Below are 21,173 nucleotides of genomic sequence, written 5' to 3'. Positions count from 1 at the left end.
AGAGAACACGGTGCCAGGCCAACGTTTGTGTTTTGGATAGTAAGTAAGTCATGAGCGTCCTGAATCTTTGCCTCGACCTGCTTTCACTTGAGAAGCACAAGACTGTGTAGTGATGGTTGTGCATTTGTACGCCAGCAGTGAAACAAATAGGCATCAGTTGGTCTCCATGTTTCAGTGTTGTGACATAATTCCCTAAAAGTGGGTGATTTGGAGTAAAACATCCATCAAGGTATTTTTGGATTCAAGTTGCGTTTGTTATACATTATGGTATGGTAAAAGTATCAGTAGTTGCCACTAGAAACAGGTATATTTTGAAAAATACCCCACAACGTATCTGGAAATTATAACTGTATATGCTGAAAATCATTGTATTAAATGATATTGTTGTAAACCACTGGTTTTTAATAACTTTAAATAAGTAAAAACATGGAATATTCATCACACCCCATCTCTGTGGATACATTTGAGAGGGGGTAGACGATGCTCTTTGTTGGTAAAATGCCAAGAGACTTGAGAGCAGAGGAAACTTATTTTCTCATTGTTGTTTTTTACTGTAGTTGCAACATAATGGAGGGAAAAAAAACCCACAAACACTTGCACACACAAACTACCATAAAGGGATGTAAATAACAGCAAAGTCATCTGGCTGTGCTATTAATTGAACAAACCCAGCCTAAATTAGGCTTCAAAGTCACTCGAAAACAGATGCTAGTGTTCTCCATCAGAGCTTATTTGTCATCTGGCAGTATTGTATGAGTATAGAAAGCTAGCCAACAGTGCTTTCAGTGATACTTCTAATGTCTCATTTTTAGTGTAAAACATCAATCCCCTTTTTTTATTTTTGGTGTTCCATGGTAAAACTGTGGACGTTCGAACCGTCTCTCCTCCTGAACCACCTTAACCCCATGACACACAGCGGAGGCTTATCGCGACCACATACATAAGTATATGAACTCAGAGAGATGAACAAACAAATATCCTCATCATTTAATGTACTAAAATTATTCCTGGACATGTAATTGGCATATTTACAGCTCTGCAGGGTAAGCAACCTTGTTATTGCCACTGAGCTCTGGCTGAGTGTCTGTGCCGTTTACCCTGCACTTCATTATTCACATCCACAAGGTGACGAAGTAAACAGAGTCCTGATGCCTAAAAAGAAAGAAAACAACTAAACCCATGCTGATCTGGATTTTAAACTCATATTTTTCCCTTAGACCCTCTTTAAAAAAATCTCCACAATCATGCTTCTCGTCCCATGAAAAAGAGTTGTCCATTCCCATTAAGACATAAATCCTAGTGTCGCAGTTACCACTGGTTATGTCAGTCACAATGGTGCTTACAGTGATCTCATGAAGGCAATATTAAACTGAACGGTTTGCTGGCTCTTCGGAGTGGATTGATGTGGAACAGTAGGGATCTCACCATAGGAAGTTATGGGTCATCTTCTGAGTGCTCAATCTTTTAAATCCCTCTCTAGCCATGCAAGTAATCTGTTGAATGCTTTCCACCAAGTTCAGGGTGATACCACTGCCTTTCACAATAATTCTGTGACATTTTCTCCCCTGCTGAACCGTTTTCTGCACTGCAGCACTGACTGCGTGTTGTAGGCTGTTGTCGGTATGGTAAGACATGTGTGTGATCAATGTTTAAATTCCGTCACTGGTGCAGTAAAATGAATACATTTCGAGCTAAAAAAAACAACAACACATGAACAGGCATGTTCAAGCCACATCTGGGCTCCCCGGTATGACTGAAAGTTTGCTGGTTGGTCACAACATAAAGCATGTGTGTGTCATTTGACAGTTTGCACACAAGCAATAGCAGTGTGTACATACTGCAATATGTAATCTAGCCTTGTGGAAAATGAGATTAAAAGAACATGGTGAAATGGGGAATGGTAATTTATTGGTGTGAATAGAAAAGCATTTATAATTAAAAGGTCATGGCAATAATATTCTCTTTGGGCTCACGTTTGCTTGTTTCTTTTTCTTCTCTTAAGCATCTATTTTTTTTTTTGTGATTGTGTTGTTCCTGTACTCAAGTACACAAGTACTAAAAATGCCATGACACGACGAGACTGAACCCACATTGACGTGATGTGTCTACCTGCTCTGGGGATCAAGTGTGAAGCTGAAAAACTTAGTCGAAGTAAAGTGAGGCTGTCAATGACTATTGTGGTCCTGTAAAGGCAGAACCACCGAGTGAGAATAAAAGACTTGCAATCAGATACAACGGAGAGAAAGGGCTCAGGGACGGTGTGAGAAAAGCCCAGGCAGACAAGTGAAGCAAGGAAACTTAATGACTGTTCATGTTCCAATTATCTCAACACTCTAGTCCCCCCTCAGTTGTACGACAGGTGGGTCACTACACTACAGTGTTCCTCTGTCTGTATGGCGGGGGTGGCAAAACATTGCCGGCTTTCATAGCAGCCTCAGACAAATATTCCTGGTTTTCAGCCACAGCGGGGCGAATGCGTCCATTCTGTCGGTAGAAGAAGCGTGTGCTGCAGTCCTGCAGATACTCAGGGTTGTGCAGCGTGGACTTTGGGGGGAGACTGTGCTGCCAGTATTCAGGATTGTCAAACGTGGCTTTTTTGCCTTTCTTATCATACATGATGGTGTTGCTGGTGACGCCCGAGTGCAGAGCATGTCCCGAATGCCCTGGATGCAGGGTGTGTGATGGATAAGAGGGATGGGGGAGGTGGCCAGGAGGTAGCCCATATCCAGTGGATGAGACGGTGTGGCTCGATGTTGATGGGTTGACTGTCTGCGATACTGTCTGCGCGGCAGTGGACCCGGGGCCAGAGATGGAGACTGTACCAGCCAATCCATTTTTGTCCCCAGGGTTAAGGAGAGAATTCAGGTAGAGCGGTTCATTGACATACTCATCGTCCCTGTGGGTGGACTGGATCTTGGGAGCCGCGGTTGCTCCGGTCATGTGCAGGGTGTGGCAACCTGCTCCATCAATCACTGTATGGGCATCACCATTCCGCCGACGTGTGACAAATGGGTTTTCCTCTACAGGGTTGATGTAGTCTAGAAACAAAAAGACGATAGTATTAGTTTTTTTTTTTTTTTTTAAACTCCATTAAAACATCATACTGCAACACTAATCGATATATAAAACATGTGCATTAAAATGAAGCTTGGTTGCATTACAGATGTCAAAGTTCTTGGACCCTCCACTTAAGTATCCATTAACTTTATGGGCACATTTAATGGTTTTCAGAACTGTCAATTTAATGTAACCTGAGTTGTTCTTGTCTCTCATGGCAGCCATTAAGCCCTCCTGGTCCTTGTCCACTTTTGTCCGCTCTGCTAAAAGACCAGTTGGATCGGCACTGTATCGCTGTCCACTACTGTCGTCCCCTCCACCTTGGCACAAAGAAATGAAGCAGGTTTAAAATAAACAGGTTTAAATTATGGCACATGAAAAACTATCCTGGAGACAAGTAAATCTGTGCCATCATTTTAATGCAGGATACACTTTTGCATTTTCAAAAACATCTCTTTAAAATGCTGACTACATCGATAAGGGACTCTTTTAGTTTTGGAAGGAAACTAGAAATGCATTTTCTTTTCTTCTGGCAATAGACTGGTGAATACCTCTGTATAAACAGAGCCATCACTGTTCACACATGGTCGTATTTAATGTGTAATGAATGATCATAATGCTTATTTGAGGCTAAATTACTTCAACAGAGGAGATTATGTTTTTTGTACTATTTGCCTTCTTGTTTGTGAGCACATTTACTTTCAAATTACAAACCAATATTTTATGAATTCTTGCAGAGGAGTGGGGCATGATCTAAGGAAGAACCCATCCAATTTTGGAGCCGATCTGGCACTGGCGTGTGCTCTAGGGAGATTTTCTCAAATTTTCCAGATAAATAAATGCGGAAGGAGGTAAAAACAAAATCTGCTGCTGAGTAGAAGAAATATAAACCAATGTGTGTTATAATAAGTTTAGGGTTAGTTTTGTGCTTCTGCGTTTGTGTGTGCCCACGGGTGAATAAGTGCAACATCTTGCAGGATGGTCTAAAGAGAACTCAAAGTCACTACTGTTGCCTCTCTCCTGTGGAAAGATATGAGCTTAGACTTTTGGTCCTAATTCCCCAAATCCTCAACTAAACAGCTGAGTGATCCATCATCACAGCACAAATCCAATGGGAAAACGGCAGATATGATCAGTCAAGCAGTGAAGCTGGATGCTTACACAAATAACCATAAACCAATTTTTTTTTCACTTGACATTTAAATGTATTCCTAATAGTGAGGAATTGGGTTTTGATGTAGTAAAAGGGACAATACAAGGATTTTAAAACAAAAAAACAGTAATATGATAAAACTAATATAACATAACTAAATAAAGACAGTTCACTGTCAAGTTAGAACCATAGAACTTATGTGTCACTTTAAACAATAACTTCTCTATCTCATCTCTCTATTGTCATATTACACACTGTACAGTAACCGTCAGATGTTGATGTTAAATAACACCATTAGGTTACTCAGGATATAGTTTTTCCATACGGGCAAAGAGTACACAGAGTTGGTAACATTACATATTCATCTCTCGGCACACAGACCTATGAAGATTACTACTGTGAGGGAAATTCATAAACATTGGTCAGTCTTTAGATTTATTTAATATTATTCATTATAAACTTAGAGCCATTAGCAGTTGTAAGTCCAGTTGTTAGGAGATCATGTTATTGCACAGAGCTATTTTCACGGTTGGCTCCAAGCGGAATTGATTTGTGTTCATTCCTTGCCACTCAGAAGCCACTTATTCCAGATCTTCAGAAGTGGAGGTCATGTCAAGTTGAGTTCACCCCTGTCTTCATGTTTCCTGTTCTCCTTCTTCTTCAACATAACACATAGCGGACCTTCTTGTTTCACTGTTCTCCAAAACCTTGATGGCTTAAAAAATACTATTACTGCTCTGAGTTTCCACAGTTTTCAGTTCACACTAAGCTTTACCTTGACTTGCAGTGAGAGCTGAACATGTCCCAAGGGTGCTTGACCTTGGGGAGGCCTGCTTCCTCAGGGTGCCATTGCAGCGAGGGTCGTCTTGGTTGCCACGAACAAATCCACCACCAAGTTGTCCCCCCGAGGCCAGGTCCTGTGGAGGGAGGGAACTCCCAGATACAGGTGGAACAGAGACCACTCTGGGGAGGGTGGCCAGCATGTCCTCCATGCTGAAACTGGGGTCCTGGTAGCTAAATTGGTTCTAGGTAAACGAAGAGTAGGTAGAGGGGTTAGTCAGGGCATAACTGAAGCGATGTGAGGAGCAGCATCTTCTCTAAGTTAGGAGTGGATTGTCCATCTTTTATAATCTATAAAGTATAATCTAAAGTACAAAATAAAAAACAACAACCATGTAAACTAATATACATTAATCATCAAAAATAAACCAAAGTATCATAGTAAAATATTTTGAATAATAAAACGTGGAATCCTTTGTAGTTTTCCGTGTCATCTGTAATATTTCAAAGTGACAGGCAGGGGAGACAAACAGCAGTGCCAAACAATGATATGGCTGCGTGACTGCCAAGGACAATTTAATTAAAATGTTTTTAATTAAATGGCTCCATGCAGCAAAGTCTGAAGCCATATCAGCCCTGCCCTGCTGTGTACATTTGTGTCTATGCTCATAGCAAAACAGTGCTTTTTAGAACCTCACTGTGAGCTTTATTCTAATTTATCTTTGTTCCTCCTTCTTCCAGCAAATGCTTTGTTTTCTCTTTCATGTCCATGGAGTCTGATAAGCCTGTGATCTTCCTACCATGACAAAAAAACCTGTTATTTTCCTGTTACACACATTTTCTCCTTAGACACAAGGACAAGAAAGTCAAAAGGGACAAACCTCCCTTTATTTCTGGTATGTGTATTAAGACTCAGGGTCATATCCCACTTCTAAACTGTGTTTTTGTACTCTTTTATTGAACTGGGAACCCAATTATTTGTCATCATGTAGGCATGTGCCACGATTTAGCCAGAAGAAGCTTTTTATTTAAAATTAAAGGTGATTTTTTTTTTTTGTCATTCTTCAAAATTCAAAAAGATATCAGCACAAAGGAGCAGCAAAAAGCATCTTCAAAGCAAAGTTTGGGTACTTGCATGTCCTGGTTTGAGTACTAAATTATCAACATCAGTTGATAAAAATTTCAGCACCAACAAAGAAAAATCATGATCTTTAAAGAGTAACTAAACCCCTGGTCTGAGGCTAACTCTGCCCAATGCCTGATGCCTGATTTTGGGGACGGAGTGGCTCAGTGGTTAAGACCGGTACCCTGTGTGCGAAAGACATCATGGTCGCAATGGTCGCAAGTTCGACTCCACCCCTGGCTGATTGTACTCAATTCCATTGTAAGTCGCTTTGGATAAAAGCGTCTGCTAAATGACATGTAATGTAATGTAATGTAATTTTGAAAATCTCCAAAAAGTGGGCAGGGAGTATCGGTGAGTGGGGAGGGGAAGGAGGGGTGAGTGAGTACATTCAGCGTGAGACACACGCATTTCAATAAGTTCACACACTCACACATGACATTTCTCACGCTGATGAGTGATATAAGTCACCACACATAAATTTGTAATCTATGAATCGATGGTGCGAAGGCAGATTGCTCTGCGTAGTTCATTCATTCACACAGCTATCTTGAATTAGCAACCTATCAGCCAATCAGAAAATAGTATTCACTGTTGCTGGGCAGAATGGACTTGCTGCGCTCTGGTGCGCACAGCTCAGCCAAGTTACACTTCACTGCTGCCGTCTCACGTCCGCCCGCTTCCACACAGCTGGACAGCTGGAGTCGCGAGACTAGGTTTTTTTGGGGTACTTCTCGCACGGAAATCCACTGTAAATGTTGTAAACACAACAAACGCAGCAGTATTTCTACTGACCAAATAAACAGGAGCTCGCTGAGCTCGTGAAGACTCGTTCTGTGATGTAGTAAAGTGAAGTATGATGTGGTGTCATCACGGGATCTTTAATTCTGAAAAGTAAACCGGGGGTTTTATTTTCCTACATCCTCTCCTGCTCCTGCCCCCATTGCGGGTGTGGCAAGAGGAGGACGGTTGGTGACGAAAGCCCGGGAAGAGCCAGCTAATACGAAAATTCAAATGTAGTGGGAGGTGTTTAGCCAGAGAAGGCAGTACATGCACTCATTTTTAACACAAAATATGTAATTCAAATACTTTACACAAAACTACCAAGACCAAGACCTGGATCACTGAATAATATTACTGGATAGCCGTATACACTAGTTTTAAACTGAAAAAAGTGGTTTTGGGGTTTAGTTACTCTTTAAATAATATGTAAAGTGGTAAAAGTGTGCCACCAGGGTGACTAGCCTATTGTTTTCTTAAACACTTACCATGAAGACCATTGTGGACTTAATTAATCCTCTGTGTTAAAGTCAAACATTGCAGCTGAAGGAGAACAAGGAGTGTGTTACCATGCTTACACTTGAGGCCGCCACTGAATTAAATACTTTTCTTTATCAAATACAACTCTCAAAATGCCATTGGGCACTGGAATGCACAGTAGCTATGACAATTTCTATTCTTCTTTTCAATTTGTGGGTTTAGAAGGTGTTACTCTGTATTACTGTTAACTATGCAAGTGAAAAGTGAATGAAACCACACAAAGTTAATAATTATGTAGCCAATGTAATATGAAAGCACAACAATAGTAGATAAGTTAACTTTTTATATGTGGTCAAAATAATCTTTCACGCTTCTGAAATGCACCGAACAGACCTGGAACAGTTGTTTATGTTATTGGCATTCAGCAGGTGTTTTTACTCTGACACCAACAAAGGGGGATACTAGAATACAAAATGGCTGAGTTGTTTGGCTGTGTGACTGGTTTTTGTGATGGAAAGGAAGAAGATGAAGATTTGAGCAACTGAAGGAGTCTGGCTGTAAATCCCAGTTTTGAAGAAGGAAATTACTGTAGTTTCACAATGGAGCGAGAAGGAGGACATCAGACAGAGAAGAAGACAGCAGGACGAAGATGAAAGTGAAACGGAGATGGCTGTTTGGCTTTCGTTTTGAGATCTCAAGTCATTTTGTGCTTGAACTGGACAGTCCTGCAGCAGCCTGCACACTGAGGAAACTCATTCCCACATCTGTACAGAAACTAAACTAAATGATCTGAATTGTGAAGGTCACATAATATGATTTATGACATCAAAACTTCCACAAGCAGAAGCTGAGTATCCAGATCAGATATGTACTATAAAGCAGTACAGTGCAGTGCAGATCGTCACAGTGCAGTTTGGAACCATACACCTTGATCTGGCTTGTGTTTCCTTTAAGGGGTGTGTGTGGGCCAGATGGTCAAAGCTGTGTTGTTAAATAGCATGACTTCATACCAGTGTAATACAGTTTGCATGTTTGCAAATAAATTACACAAAGAAGAAGAATGTGACGCAGTAAACAAAAGGTAACAATGGAGGGGACATCCAGCATTTTGCCATCTTTCTTCTTGCCACGTGGCTGTTCATCACAGGAGTAGCAGCTTTGTTTGACAGAAGGCAGAAGGCTGCATGGATTAACACTGCTGATTGCCCTACTATCACACATAAGTGATAATTCAACCAGTTAAGGAACTGCAGTGTGTCCAGCTCCACTCTGTAGGAGCCATACCACTTCTCAACGTCTGACAACGGAGACCCAAAAAATGATGAAATGTACAGAATTTAACTGAAGTGTACCCTGAGGGTTTTTAGAGATTCATATAATAGATACCTTGTTGGAGTCCATGCATGGGCGGGACGTGTATGCCAGTGGTGGAATGTTGAAGGAGTGGGGCACCAGGTACTCGTCAACATCCATCAGATCCTCCAGCTCCTCCTCATCCAGGAGGCTTTGAAAGAACTTGCTGTCGTTGGGGCTGGGCAGCTTCATGCGGTCATCACCCTGAGAAAAGTTGTACATTGTGTGTGTGTGTGTGTGTGTGTAGTGGTTTGTTGTCATGAAACAAAGAAATGGACAAAAAAAATATTTTCAAATGTGTTTGGCACCTCTCCAAAATCATAATCAGTTAATGTTTCATTGGAAAAACAAGATTACAAAAAATGTACTGTATGTTAAGGCTGACATTACTAGTCAAGTTAATTTTTTGGAGTAAATAACAATAATGTATGTAATGACTGGATTAGTATTTTTGTGACATTTTCGGCTTTTACATCTTAATTGGTAAAATATCTTCTCATGCTTTTCTTTTTTATTTAAAGGCTTTAAACACAGGCTGCCTCATTATTACCTTAACATCTGCTGCTGACTAAAGCATGACTTTATACCTCTGACTAAGGCCAGCAATAAAACCAAAACATTTTAAGGTAAAAACACAAATAACTAAATGTCGGTGTATTTCGCCAAAAAGCAATATGCAAAGTAAAATGTAATTTGTTTTGAATTTTAATGTCACCCCCTACCATGCTACACCCTCTATAAACTGGCCAAAACAACAAGAGACACTTTTAGAAGTCGTAACATTTGGTTAACACACTGCAGGACATTTAACTATAGTATACTGTCGGGTAAATCAATGAGGATTACATACCTGGATGACGAGGTATCTCTGGGGATCACGCGCCATTCGAGTGAACTCCGCAGCCAGCTCCTTGAATTTAGGCCGGCTGTCTGCATCAATCATCCAGCCTGTTAAAATATGAAGGATAATGTTTGATCAGTACGAGGCTCCAAATACAGCTATTGATATTTAAACAATGACCATATTAATTAATTATTAAATAATGTCGTGAAATCATATAGTTTTATCTCAATGTGTTTTTAACAGAAAGCAAGGTTCCTCAATAAAGTCCCAAGCTCATATGTGTGCTATTTTACTTTCATCCAAATCCTTTGAGACCTAAAAAACATAACTTTTTTTTTGCACATGCACAAATGTGAATGACAATTGAGAGTGTCACTAAACATGAGACGTCCAGAAGGCTACCTCCACAGCACATCTGTCTTAGTAGTTAGATCAGTGACTGGAAGTTCAACCTACATGTAAGTCAAACATTAAATCAGCGAAGCATGAAAAATTACACTATGACAGATGCAAATATGCTTCCTGTCTCTTAAAGTCTCGGAAGATTCTCAATATAACTCATTTTTTAATGGTATGAAATATTGCCATTTGTTCCACAACGAACAATTACTGATTTTTATATGACATTCTCTTTATTTTAATCACTTTTTCCACTCTAAAGATAAACACTGTTTCATCACTTGAGATGCCATATGGAGTAATGCGCTCTTCTGCCAATTTCTCTGTGAGCACATCGTTCCAGTGCCAAAGCAATCATGTGATCTGGCCCTGAGTAGAGCCTGTTGAGGTGTCCAGGGAAATAAGGCAAAGGGGTCCAAAGAGAGAATGTGGCTTTACACACCATACACATACAGATACAGGAAATTTCATATGTAAAAGGGATCTTTTATCTTGGTGCTTATAGTGTCTTGCCAACAAATCTAAAAGTGCATTGAAAATAAAGAATTGTAGGACTGTATAATGTGCAGACTGTGTGTTTGAGAGGAAGAGCTGTATTGTTGTAGAAAGGGAGGTTATAGACTTGTAAGAATGACCTATCCCCGCTGTGTGTGTATTTGCCAGGTTGGCACAGGTTTGGTGTGTCAGTAAGAGTCAAGGTGACAGTGAGGGCCAGAGGCTTCAGCTTGGAGAGTAGAGGACAAGGCCTTGTGCTGCTGGCACCTCTTCTTCCTGGCAGCAGAAGCCAGAAGTTACAACATCACCAATGACCCCAGTGTCTGACAGTGTGACAGTAGTGACTGAGCTATAAGGCTAACGCGTTGGCAGTGGGCCTCACACTCACAGTCAGCCAGAGAAATGACTTCCTAATTATCGTTAACCACTAATCCTCCTAAACTTCATTATATCTGAAGGGTTTCTCACTCATGAATAAAATAGACATTTCAGACATTAATCTTTGACATCACTTGGACTATTTTTATTTCATAAATCAGTGGTGGCATTCTCTTCATTCTCATAAAGTTAAAAAAAAAAACCGGTTTGTCTCCTGTGTACTGTGACCTCAAAAGCTGGAAATCGTGACTATCAGAAAAATGAAGGTTTAACAATGGCACATTTTCAGGTTGTTGATTGCACCGCTGCCAAACTAATTTGTTACATTTGTTAAATCACAAATCTGTTCACAGTGCATTCTGTCAATCAACTAATATCAGATGGTGTTGGTTTCAGCTCCCTCTGCAACCCTCAAAGGATTAGTGGCATGGATAAAAGATGGATGTATCATTAAGCCACCTCGAGTGGTTCTGCTTACATTTGACCATGACCATGTAGACATCGATGGTACAGATTGGCGGCTGCGGAAGACGTTCTCCTTTCTCTAGCAGGTCTGGGATCTCTCTGGTGGAAATCCCATCATATGGCTTCCCGCCAAAGGTCATCAGCTCCCAGATGGTTACTCCTAAAAAGAAAAAAAAGGGATGCAGGAATGAAAAACAGAAGAGATACACAACAATGTCTTACCAAAAGTGTTACCCCACAACAAAACTGTACGTTTTTCAGCAATAGTTATATGATTTTATTTGAGCCAGAATTCTCAAACTGTCTTGACCCAAATCACAATATAAATCATGACAAGAGCACATTTGTGCATAACTAATTTACAACCATATCTGCAACACCTGATATCATTTTGAATTGGTAGATACATCATTTCCCAGTGTTGTCCTTCATTTTATGCATGCTATTTAAAACATATATAGATAAATCTTAACTTAAATGCTTGGAAAATTCTGCTAATTTATTGAGGACGACAAAAATCTCCCTCTGCTCAACTGTGGGTTCCACTTCAGTCCTTTTTGGGAATCACAGATCTAGTTTATATGCACATCATACATGTAAGAAGTAACCCTTATGAAGCAATATTGAAAATGCAGTTTATTGTGTGAAAACAATTTTGAGCATGACAAGGTGGAAATAAACAAGTAAAAGAGAATCAGTAGAGTGCAGAAAAAAAATTAAATGGGAGAAATAAGTGTAAAAGAGACCTTTAACCTTTTAACACCTAAGCCTTAAAATGTTCGTCTGAACTTTTTTTGTGCTTATTTTAACCATAAAAAGGTGTGTTTTTGCCTATTTTTACAGCATTTCAATATCTGCTAGCTATTTACAATTTACTGCATGTTAAAACAGTGTATTAACAATTTAAAATGAAGAAAAAAGTTTTTGAAATTTGAACAGTATAACATATTTAAAATAATGGAAACTATGTACAATCGTTATTCCAACTCTCTCCTCTCTGGTGACAAAGACACTAATTTGCCGGCTTCCTGCAACAGGGCGAGTGAAATTACCATAATAACCACACGTTCACTTCTCAGCTTTTCAGAAACCGTTGGAATTTTTCTTATAGCACAAACCGTTGCATAATTACGATAATGCAAAGAACGCTTGTGGAAACTTGACGTCTTCGATAAGCTCGGTATTAAAGGGTTAAGAAGGGTAAAGTGTGAGAGTCAAATGCAGAGAAGAAATGAGCAAAAACGGAAAGACAAGGAAGAATAATGCATAAAGATAAGTTCAAGTAAGAAAAGAATAAACATGAGAAAAAAAAGATGAAACCAGGAGATCACAGGGCCGGGGCGAAGATGAAAGATGAAGAAAGTAATAACAAGACAAAGTGTAAAGAGGAGACATAAGGGACATGACTTAGTAGAGGACAGGAGAGGAACTCATCACAGTCTTGAAAGTCATCAGCGAGTCTGAACTTTTAGCACTCATCAGCCTTCATCTTGTTAGTGTTAATGAGCTACTGAATGGAAAGCAGAGTAAATGCATACAATGAGATGGAGGTATAATAGCTACCAGTGATTGATGACCCCAAGGGACATGGATGCACTAAACCACACTGATACACACATTGTTCTCTTGATATAACCAATTTTGTCCATTTCTTTATGAAACATTTTAAGAGTCATTGAAAGACCTCAACGGGAAATTGTTCTTTGAAATACAATATATCCATGAAAGCTGCATTAGACTGAGCATAGTAGTCTTTTGATTTAAAGCTTGCTGATGTGCTGATGCCAACATTACAGGAGTTGAAGTTGTAGCTCAGCACTCAGACAGACCGTGATCTGGATCCGGAACCAAATGTAATCCTATCCAAACCTGGACTTATTTCCATTAATCATTGATAATTGCTGCCACATTTGTATTTTAACTAGCATAGCTTTCGTAGCCTTAATGGCACCAGAGGTGAATCAGGATGACCAATTCAACCGATAAAGTGAATGACACTTCAAAGAAAGATAAGGGAAGGAAAAACAAACTGATAATCAGCGAGAGGTAAGAAAAGCAACTACATATGATGTGACTTGAAAATAAGAGTAAACACAATTTGAATTTACTAAATTAATCTAGCGAGCATACATGGATTCTGTCCACAAAAATACAATGTAGTCCGTCGACGAGGTGCAGACTTTGCTGTGTTTGGTGGCGTTTGTGTTGCGTTTAAAACAACGTTAGGGCACTTTCACGTAGCTGTGCTATGACGAACCCACCCACGTTGAGGAGGTACTATGAAGTAATGGAAAATGATGTGCTTGATATCCAAACCGAGTCGAGTCAAGTAGTGCTAGAACTGTATCAGAACTGAAAAGCATCAGAACTTAAAGGAATACACTATAGTGTCACTGGTGGGCACGTAACAAAAAAAAGAATGAATTTATTTCTCGACTCAGGGGAAACTGAGGTTGGGAAGCACAATTTTTGCAAAAATGCTACCCCTATTCCAGTAATAAAAGGTTAAATGCAAATTGGTGAAATATTCATTTAAGTGCAGTTGTAAATACTGGAGGTGATGAGGAAATATTGACTACATGGTTGCACTTTGAATTTGACACTTCAGCCAAGAGGAGTTTGTGAACGTCCATGTTAGGCTTCAGAAATCAAATAATCAGTTCTAGTATAGTTGAGATAACACCAGTATGGACTCACACTGGTGACAAATTTCTAAAGTTGAGAAAATGACTTGTAGTTCCAGACCTAATGCAGTGAGGATAATTCTAGTGGCACAGAGTGTTTACCCAATTTCAAATCAGAAAGAAACATAACAATCTATAGTGCAATTTGCAGGTCTGGTGATCAGGCTGTCTTATCTTATTCTCATTATACTGGAGAACATGTTGGCCATCCAGGATTCCACTAGTTTGTCTATATGAACTTTGCTTGATGAAAGAACTGAAATGTAGTTAATGCAGTAAGCATATAGATGGTGTGGAATTCTAGTTCTCCTGGCCAACCAGGATCTTTTTAAGCTGTTTAAATGTAAACATTATATTTGCCTGCAACTATCCTTTACCATGCAGCTCCAATTAGTAAATGTCTTGGATGTAGTCTGGACTGGAAGTAACGCCATGTTAAAAAACAGATAACCTACCAAAGTACATAAGGAACACACATGCATCACTTTTTAAAATTACATTTTAAGGTGAAGACATGTTTAAAAGTTACACTGAGGTTAGGGTTAGGCCACTAGTAATTATGGTTAAGGTTAGAGTAAGTCTACAGGAAATTAATGTAAGTCAATGCAATCCACTGAAGTCATGAGAGACAGAGAGAGAGAGAGAGAGAGAGAGAGAGAGAGAGAGAGAGAGAGTGGGGGACTGTGGGGGGGATAGAGGTTTCACAATAGAACTTTGAGTGGTTGTGCTTCTGCACAGAGCATACTTTTATATTTATTTGTTTGGAAGACATGCACTGAAAGTGCCTGACACAGGTTTCAGAAACAAGAACATGATTCTAAATGGAAAATAGCTTAAAGAATTCATCCCATCACCGCCCGGTCTCCTAATAAATAGCACAGTAAAAACCTAATGGATTTATCCACTTCATCTGAGTTCTCACAAGTGAATTTGAAAGCTTACCATAACTCCAAACATCACTCTGGTGAGTAAACTTCCTGTAATGGATACACTCCAAGGCCATCCACTTGATGGGCATCTGACAAAAACAAGCATAGGACTGTGTTATTATAAATATGAAATATCCACATTTAAAGGCTGTTAACAATAGTCAGTGTCTCTTTTGTCACTATAAATACAATTTGGAAGATGATGACATAAGTGCTTGGTTGAGACGACATGCTTTTGCAGAAATGACTACGCAATTCACATTAAGGAGAAAAATTAAAGAAAATCGGGTTTACTGAAAGAATGTTTATTTGGATAAGTCTGGGGCAGATGGAGGGTAGTTTTGTGATAATAATTAAACCCGAACACAGTTCTATTGATTACAGTTATGGAGGTCAAGAGGGGGTGTGTGGAAGGTTAGAGTCCGTCTGCCGTTTGCACAGATTCAATTATTTCCTTGAGAAGAGATGGCTTGAAATCAACAATCAAACTAGAAAGAGATGAACAAAAATGAGAAGAGGCCAGAAGTCCACTTAAAGTGAGCCCAGGTTTTGTGATTTCTGTTCCACAAAATAACAAAATGGTCCAATAGAGCGGAATAGTTTCTCACTTACTCCAATAAAACTGTCATTTGTTCCTCTGTCTGGATATAAAACCCTAATAAATGCTAATGTGTTTTGTTTGTCATTGTTGTCTGTTGCTGAGTGTTAACGGTAAAGTCCAAAGAAGTATTTCAATATTATTGTGTATCAGTGCGGAACCAAAAACCAAATATCATCCACAGCAGACTGTAAAGCAGTTGCTGCTGGCTCAAATGATCGCATAGAACATACAGTACAAGGGTTAGGGTTATACAGTGTAACTATACCAACACATCCATATAAGTGGTTTAATAATACCAGAAATATGACAACTGTGGGGAAATATAATTGCCACTAAGATCCCTGTAACTTCATCCATTCAGACCTTTAAGAAAGAAAGATAAATTTTAGTCCTATTAAAATGATTTTCCACCCACCATCCATTATTTAGACCACTTATCCTTTTAGTGGGATGCAGCGAGAGCGAGAGCCAGTCTGTACTGACATCGGGCAAGAAGCAATACAGACAGGTCGAGTAAAACATTATGCCAATACTATTTTTAAATATTGAAGAAAATTGCATTTTCAAATGTAAAAGGTAAATAGTTTATGGCATTGAGATCAATAGAAATGCAATCTCTTCAATCAGTATGCGGCAACAGCCCTGGCTGAGAGCGACTTACCTAGATCTGCTTATGTACTTCCAGTTCATTTTTTTTCATTTGAAGGCAAATTAAATAATTTATTATTTGCATCCATCTGCCCCTTAACATTTTTAAGCAATCATGCCAACTCTAAAATTAATTAAGGGTTCAGAACTGGGAAAAACCGAGGTCATGGATCCCAAACAAGAAATGGATTAAATGCATAAACTGTTGTTTTTATAAAACCATAAAACCACTCATCTTGTAGAACCTGAACATTTAATTTTCCAAAATCACACTAATCCTTTAACTATTAATCTACTCCTGTTTATTTGGTAGCAACATGATATTACATATAATCAAATATCTCAAAACCTTCTCATAATGCAAATTTTTCAACCTGCCTTTCGCCCTACGTCGGCTGGGACTGGCACCAGTGACCCCCCACGTGGAGGATAAAGTGTTAGTTGATGGATTGAGATTCCAGGTAAAATTAGTGCAAAGATGGTAGCAGACGAATTTCATATCAGTTGTGACAGGTGACACGTGTGACATCTGGTGACGCGAAACACCCTAAATTTGGTCATAATTATAAATCTTCCAACATGGTTGCTCTATGTGCAACTGGGCGAAGAAAGCGAAAACGTACGTTGTAAGTTATGAAAATGTGGGTGACACTTTAATTCAAGCTGTTGAGCACACTTTACTATTAACATTTTTATATTATATAAATTATATTTTATATTTCATATTAAGCTTGGGCATTAGCCAAAGACAAGTAGTTGTGGGTTGTGTTTAATCCCCCGAGTATTACAAGACAACACATATGATCCAGCGATCACAGTTGTGTTAGTAACGTGATGTGAAATTCTGCTATGCATTCAGTGTGAGTGCACCATTATTCAAAACACTTCATTCCGTGGGGTCGGTTAACCTTTAGTGGTTTGGGTGCACCCATGGTAAATTGCCGTGGGAATAATACACAACTCATTATATGGACATCCTGGGGGTGTGTGCTTATAAAGTCACATATTCAGGCTTTTAAAAGTGCATAAAAACGAGCCAAGTGAGCTTTGAACTGTGACATATTTACAAAAATTTCACAAATTCAATCCCATTTTAAACATTTTGAGTACTTTTTGCTCAGGTGTGTTTATATAATTGGTGAAAATGAAAAAAAAAAAAGTTTCCTCAGATTGCTGAAAAAAGGATATAAGACTCTTCAATGCACATTCTTATAGCCTCTGTAAATAGTGTACATTTTATCATAGTAATGGAAAAAAGCAGCAGAAATGCTCTGTGTTGTAAGGGTTAAACTGCTGCAGGTTTACACTGTACCTGTTCTGGCTGCATCTGTCTGTATGTGAGGAACATAATTCAAAAAATACAGAGACAGTTTTGGATGGAATTTGGAGATGGATTTTGCCCCAAGAAATAAATGATGAGGTGCTGATCCAGATAAGGAACCAGTTTCAGGATTTTTTTAAATACAATTACCTACCATGCGAGGCAGGGGAGTATTCTTATTTACCTTTCCTCCATCAGCGTTATATTCCTTCTCATTCACGTCCAGCAGGCGAGCCAAGCCAAAGTCGGTGATCTTAATGTGGTTGGGGGATTTGACCAGGACGTTTCGTGCTGCTAGATCTCTGTGGACCAACCGACGCTCCTCCAGGTACATCATCCCCTGCAACATATAGACACAACGCCCTTTCATATAGGAATCATTTATATACAATACACATTCTGTACATGCAGCAGTATGGAGTGCTTCTTCACATATGCAAGTCTGATACTTGTTCACCATCTGTCTTCATCATTATCATCATCATCATCATCATCATCATCACGATCATCACTACCACCACCAAGACCCATTAGAATTTTTTATAATTACTTGTATCATCATCATTACCACACTGCATTGTTATTTTCATGGTTATAATTCCCATCAATCAACAACTAGACTGTGGAAGAACCCTCGTTATTGCTAAATGCTTCGTGATGCAGTAACAGCTGCATCAACCCAGAGGCAGGTTTTCAATTAAAAACAGGAGCCATAGAAGAGAGGACTGTTGGAGCAACACATTTTATGCAATACATTAACTGAACAATTAAGAAACCACCCCTCTGCTCTTTCTGCCTGTCCCTTCTTTAAATAATGATGATTATCTAAGAGGCAAAGACATTTCTCTCTAACATCAGCATTATACTCTGACCAAGTTTCCATGTACGATTAATCTCCAGCATTCATTTCTAGGGAAGGTTTGGCTTATTTTTCAATGAGCGGGCACAGACCCCCCCTCAACACCACACACTGAGCGTCAAACATTTACAGCAACTGAGACACTGAAACCACAGACACTACAAATAAAACTGTTTGATTGTTTGTTTTCTGCAACACAAATGTGTACATTTATTATTGTCATAACAATGAAAAATGTATGATTATTTTATGAAACAGCTTTTCAAATCTCAGCAGCAAAGTGTTCTCAAATAAAAGCAGACATTTGCAATGCTCTAGGTAAAGTGTTCGCACTGTAAAAAATTTTTTTTCTCTCCTTCAAATGGGTCTTTAAGAGTGTTTTAATCCTTAGTACTCACACGGCACGGCTCTGTGCCGCAGGTGCACACTTGGTAAATTGCCGTGGCAATAATAAACAACTCCTTATGACTTACAGTATATGGACATCCTGAGGGTATGTGTTTATAGGTCACATATTCAGGCTTTAAAAAATGTGATTTTTTCATCTTCTTATGTGTTGTTGAGTCAAAGTTATGATTCATTTTATATCACATTTTTAGTAGTGATATAAAGCAGCAATAATTGTGCGGAAAAAAAGACGTTTTTCTTTACTTTTTGTTCATAAAAATGAGCCAAGTGAATTGTGACAAAAATGTGACAATTCAAATTTTGAGTACATTAGTTCTTTTTGCTCAGGTATGTTTATATAGTTGGTGAAAATTACATGTTTTTTTTCATCAGATTGTCTATTACTGTAATACTGTACGTTTAAAAAATAGTAATGGAAAAAAGCAGCCAAAATGCTCTGTGTTCTATGGGTTAAAGTGTGAGTCAGAGTAAGCAGACCTTATTTTCTCAGGCAGATCCTTGCAAAGTGTAGGAGCCCTACATTCTAGTGACCTGTTAGTCTTTAGGCATAAAACTGGACCTTGGAACAACAAGATATATCAAACGGGGAGATCTAATAAATAACTCTGGGCCAGGCGGCAACAGACAGCAATTTCAAAAAGTCAGAATCAGTGAAAAATATAAATCATCATATTTCTTAATCCAAATTATATTTATGTATGTATTAGTAAGGGATTAAAATACTCAAATCAACATTTAACTACGAAGAAATGTATGACCATAAAATCAATAAAGTCAACTGTAAAAGTCTTATATGATTTCATATAACTGTGACATTTTATTACATGTCACAGACTTTCACTACCCACAGTGCATCACTGCAAGAGCGGATCTGTGGAGGAAGAGTGTTTTGAAAAACAATGACGAACAAAAAGCAACCACTTTGTTTGAACTGGCAAGAGGACAGAAAAAAATTAGGCTTTATTTGAAACCATAAATTGGATTTAGCAGGACTTGGTTCAAGTAGTGGAAGAAAGAGTGGACGGTGGTGGAGAGCTGAGTGGGGGGAGGATATGTGGGGCTGCACGGCGACAGTCTAAGAGGTGAGATAAGGCTATAATCACACTGCCTCATTTGGTTTCCTCTCAGGGGAGAGAGTATGTGGTGTTCAGCACACACCTGCACGTCTGCACACATGCAGCTCACTGGTCAATATCACGGCACGTGAGGGTGTGTGTGACAGCGGAACCACGAAAAAACAACATCAAAAGAAAACAACAACACGCGGTGACCAGCAGCATTCAAATGTGTCATCTGATGATGTGTGATTTTAATTCTTGTCTGTGAGGTTGTTGACTGTGAAAGAGAAAGGTTAGGATTTGAGGAAACCAATGCTTTCCATTGTGTTTGGTTCCCATGTCATCAAGTCTGTGTGTATGCCATGCTATACACGGCCAGGCTTCCGAAAGATTATTACTTGTACGTAAATCATGCCCAGTAATCTCCTAAATTTTCTAGACAATTAAGCAGTGGAGGTAGAATAGATGGCTTGGCAAGCCATGAATTCTAATTTAGCAGCACAATAAGGTTGAGTGGGGGATGTGATGGAAGTGTGCAGTGTGGGAAGTGGCTGCAGACATGCTCGAGGAACACACTTCGTTGTTGTTTTTCAGTTGCCGTCCTCCCACGTGGCAATGAAGAGAGCAACTCACTGCCAGAGGTTTGGCAATGCAGCAAAAGTGAATACGACAGCCAGAGAGATGTCACCTGTGGAAACTATATTTTGTGGGTAAGTCTACCACCAGAGAAAATCCATAGGCTTCAGACAGACTCTGATATGATTGCACCTTCAGACATGAGCTGCTTTTCAATCAGTGGGGATCAGGTCTGTGCCCTAAGCCCTGCACATGGAGCTCTTACATGGAAACTGAAGTCAAGAAATAAACCTTCAGTTCCAGGATCAGAAATACCAAGGCTTAGAAACACATAATTTCAGGAAAATACAATGGCACCTAGTACTACTAGAAAGCCAGGTTCAGCATGTGTTCAGATTGTGACAGCATACAGTTAGACAGACGACAGGAGCTTGAATACATCAGGTTTGACATGGTTATACACTGACCAAACTGCATGAATTGAATTTGTAATGCAGATTTAAAGTTTTGCCCCTATTTGAAAAATAACAGTCTGCTATATTTTATTTCCATCATTTTGGTATATATTTCCTTCTTTTTGATCCCTGTAGTGGCTACAGAAATTCTCCGCTAAAAGATTAACTTCATTTTAGTCAAAGCAAGTAGATTAATTCCTTAGTTCAAGTAGTGGTGACGCAATTCTCATTAATAGAGGAAGAAAGAGAGCAAAGAGTGTACGCACAGTGCTTACTGCCCTTTCACTTGTCAAAAGAATTACTGCTTACCCAGGAAATATTCTGACC

At 39.2% G+C, this 21,173-nt stretch overlaps 1 protein-coding gene across 3 annotated transcripts in view; it reads right to left on the bottom strand.

The window, feature by feature from the left end:
• Positions 1 to 838: 838 nt before the first annotated feature.
• Positions 839 to 21,173, bottom strand: part of LOC131446111 (receptor tyrosine-protein kinase erbB-4-like) — a 234,255-nt gene continuing 213,920 nt past the window's right edge. For all 3 annotated transcript variants that reach the window (XM_058617115.1, XM_058617125.1, XM_058617133.1), the window contains 8 exons: positions 17,675 to 17,830; positions 14,934 to 15,009; positions 11,321 to 11,467; positions 9,577 to 9,674; positions 8,760 to 8,930; positions 4,986 to 5,235; positions 3,252 to 3,377; positions 839 to 3,038 (listed from right to left, as the gene is read on the bottom strand). In XM_058617115.1, coding sequence (XP_058473098.1) covers positions 2,368 to 3,038; positions 3,252 to 3,377; positions 4,986 to 5,235; positions 8,760 to 8,930; positions 9,577 to 9,674; positions 11,321 to 11,467; positions 14,934 to 15,009; positions 17,675 to 17,830 — 1,695 coding nt within the window. In that variant the 3' untranslated portion in view covers positions 839 to 2,367. The remainder of the gene's footprint in view (positions 3,039 to 3,251; positions 3,378 to 4,985; positions 5,236 to 8,759; positions 8,931 to 9,576; positions 9,675 to 11,320; positions 11,468 to 14,933; positions 15,010 to 17,674; positions 17,831 to 21,173) is intronic.

Source organism: Solea solea, chromosome 2, assembly GCF_958295425.1.
Source record: "Solea solea chromosome 2, fSolSol10.1, whole genome shotgun sequence".
Taxonomy (NCBI): domain Eukaryota; kingdom Metazoa; phylum Chordata; class Actinopteri; order Pleuronectiformes; family Soleidae; genus Solea; species Solea solea.
The sequence above is the reverse complement of the archived record's forward strand: the minus strand, read 5'-3'. Positions and strand labels throughout refer to the sequence as shown.